Source organism: Gymnoscopelus microlampas (genome assembly GCF_963454915.1).
Source record: "Gymnoscopelus microlampas genome assembly, chromosome: 12".
Taxonomy (NCBI): Eukaryota; Metazoa; Chordata; class Actinopteri; order Myctophiformes; family Myctophidae; genus Gymnoscopelus; species Gymnoscopelus microlampas.
The window spans coordinates 53,635,608-53,637,484 of record NC_139949.1 but is presented as its reverse complement, the minus strand read 5'-3'; the positions used below and the strand labels follow the sequence as shown (position 1 = coordinate 53,637,484).

Sequence of the window (1,877 nt, the reverse complement as noted above, 5' to 3'; positions counted from 1 at the left end):
ATGGGAGCCTTTCCTAGCTCTGTGCAGATAGGTGAGTTATTCATTATTATTATTATTATTATTATTATTAATGTTAATTACATAGAAATAGCAGATCTACAAGCAAGTTGATCTGCTATTATTTTTTTTATCCTAACCCTATAACTCAAGGATTTGACTCAAAGATTTGAGTTACACATGTTTGCTTTAAAAAGAAAAAAAATCAGATATAATTTTCATTATTTAAAAAAAATAGCAGATATACAAGCTCATAGCGCGGCACTCGGTGCCGCGCTATGAGCTTGTAGATCTGCTATTTTTTGAATAGCTTAATAATGTAGCATAATTAGAGTATGGGAGCCTTTCCTAGCTCTGTGCAGATATGTGAGTTAATTACACTTTTATTATTATTACTAATAAATAGCTAGCCTCGGAAACCCATGCCTTTTTTTTGTTTCAAAAGAAAAAAGGCATGGGTTTCCGAGGCTAGCTATTTATTAGAATAAATAGCAGATCTACAAGCTCATAGCGCGGCACCGATTGCCACGCTATGAGCTTGTAGATCTGCTTTTAAAAAAAAAAATCCTATCCCTAACCCTAACTCAAAGATTTGAGTTACACATGTTTGCTTTAAAAACAAAAACAAAAAAATCAAATATTAGCACAAATGTTCATTATTTAAAAAAAAATAGCAGATGTAGATCTACTATTTTTGAATAGCTTAATAACGTAGAATAATATAGCATAGTTACATTATGGGAGCCTTTCCTAGCTCTGTGCATATAGGCGAGTTATTAGTTAGTATTATTATTAATGTTAATTACACTATGGGAGCCTTTCCTATCAGATCGGTAAGCAGACACAAGATACAATTATACATGGAATAAATAATTCAATTAATTATGCTTATTTGACATTTGTATAACATTTGACATGTTGTCAACGTGTAATGTTGATAATCCGAGTGGTTATTTGGTCCTATTTGGATTTGAATAGTACATGTTTTATCTTGTGTGTTCATCTTTTATTAATAATCCCTGATAACAGTTTCAAAGTGGCAGGAAAAAAAAAAAAAAAAAAAATTAAAATGAAATAAAAATAAAATCACATCACATGTCAGGGAAGAATAAGTAAATAAATAGCTACACAAATCTGGTGTTTTCTCTCTGGATGATGCATTTCCCCCTCTCTCTCTCTCTCTCTCTCTCTCTCTCTCTCTCTCTCTCTCTCTCTCTCTCTCTCTCTCTCTCTCTCTTTCTCTCTCTCTCCCTCTCTCTCTCTCCCTCCCTCTCCCTCTCCTTCTCTCTCTCTCTCTCTCTCTCTCTCTCTCTCTCTCTCTCTCTCTCTCTCTCTCTCTCTCTCTCTCCCTCTCCTTCTCCTTCTCTCTCTCTCTCTCTCTCTCTCTCTCTCTCTCTCTCTCTCTCTCTCTCTCTCTCTCTCTCTCTCTCTCTCTCTCTCTCCCTCTCTCTCTCTCTCTCTCCCATAATGTGATCAGCAGAGGTTATTGATCAGACGGTGGGGTTCATAGTAGTTATATTTATAGTAGAGCCACAGCAGAGCCTGCTGTTACACATCCATCCAGCAGCTGGATCAGCCAGCATCTGCTCAGTTATGATGGTTACACACTGCAGAACACACTGCAGTTATGATGGTTACACTGTGATGTTTAGAACACACTGCAGTTATGATGGTTACACTGTGATGTTTATATAGAACACACTGCAGTTATGATGGTTACACTTTGATGTTTATAGAACACACTGCAGTTATGATGGTTACACTGTGATGTTTAGAGAACACACTGCAGTTATGATGGTTACACTGTGATGTTTAGAGAACACACTGCAGTTATGATGGTTACACTGTGATGTTTAGAGAACACACTGCAGTTATGATGG

At 36.4% G+C, this 1,877-nt stretch overlaps 1 protein-coding gene across 2 annotated transcripts in view; it reads left to right on the top strand.

The window, feature by feature from the left end:
* gria4b (glutamate receptor, ionotropic, AMPA 4b) overlaps nucleotides 1-1,877 on the top strand; it is a gene marked incomplete at both ends in the record, with an annotated part of 207,734 nt that continues 205,857 nt past the window's right edge. For both annotated transcript variants that reach the window (XM_084075047.1, XM_084075048.1), the window contains one exon: nucleotides 1-31. In XM_084075047.1, the coding sequence (XP_083931173.1) occupies nucleotides 1-31 (31 nt within the window). The remainder of the gene's footprint in view (nucleotides 32-1,877) is intronic.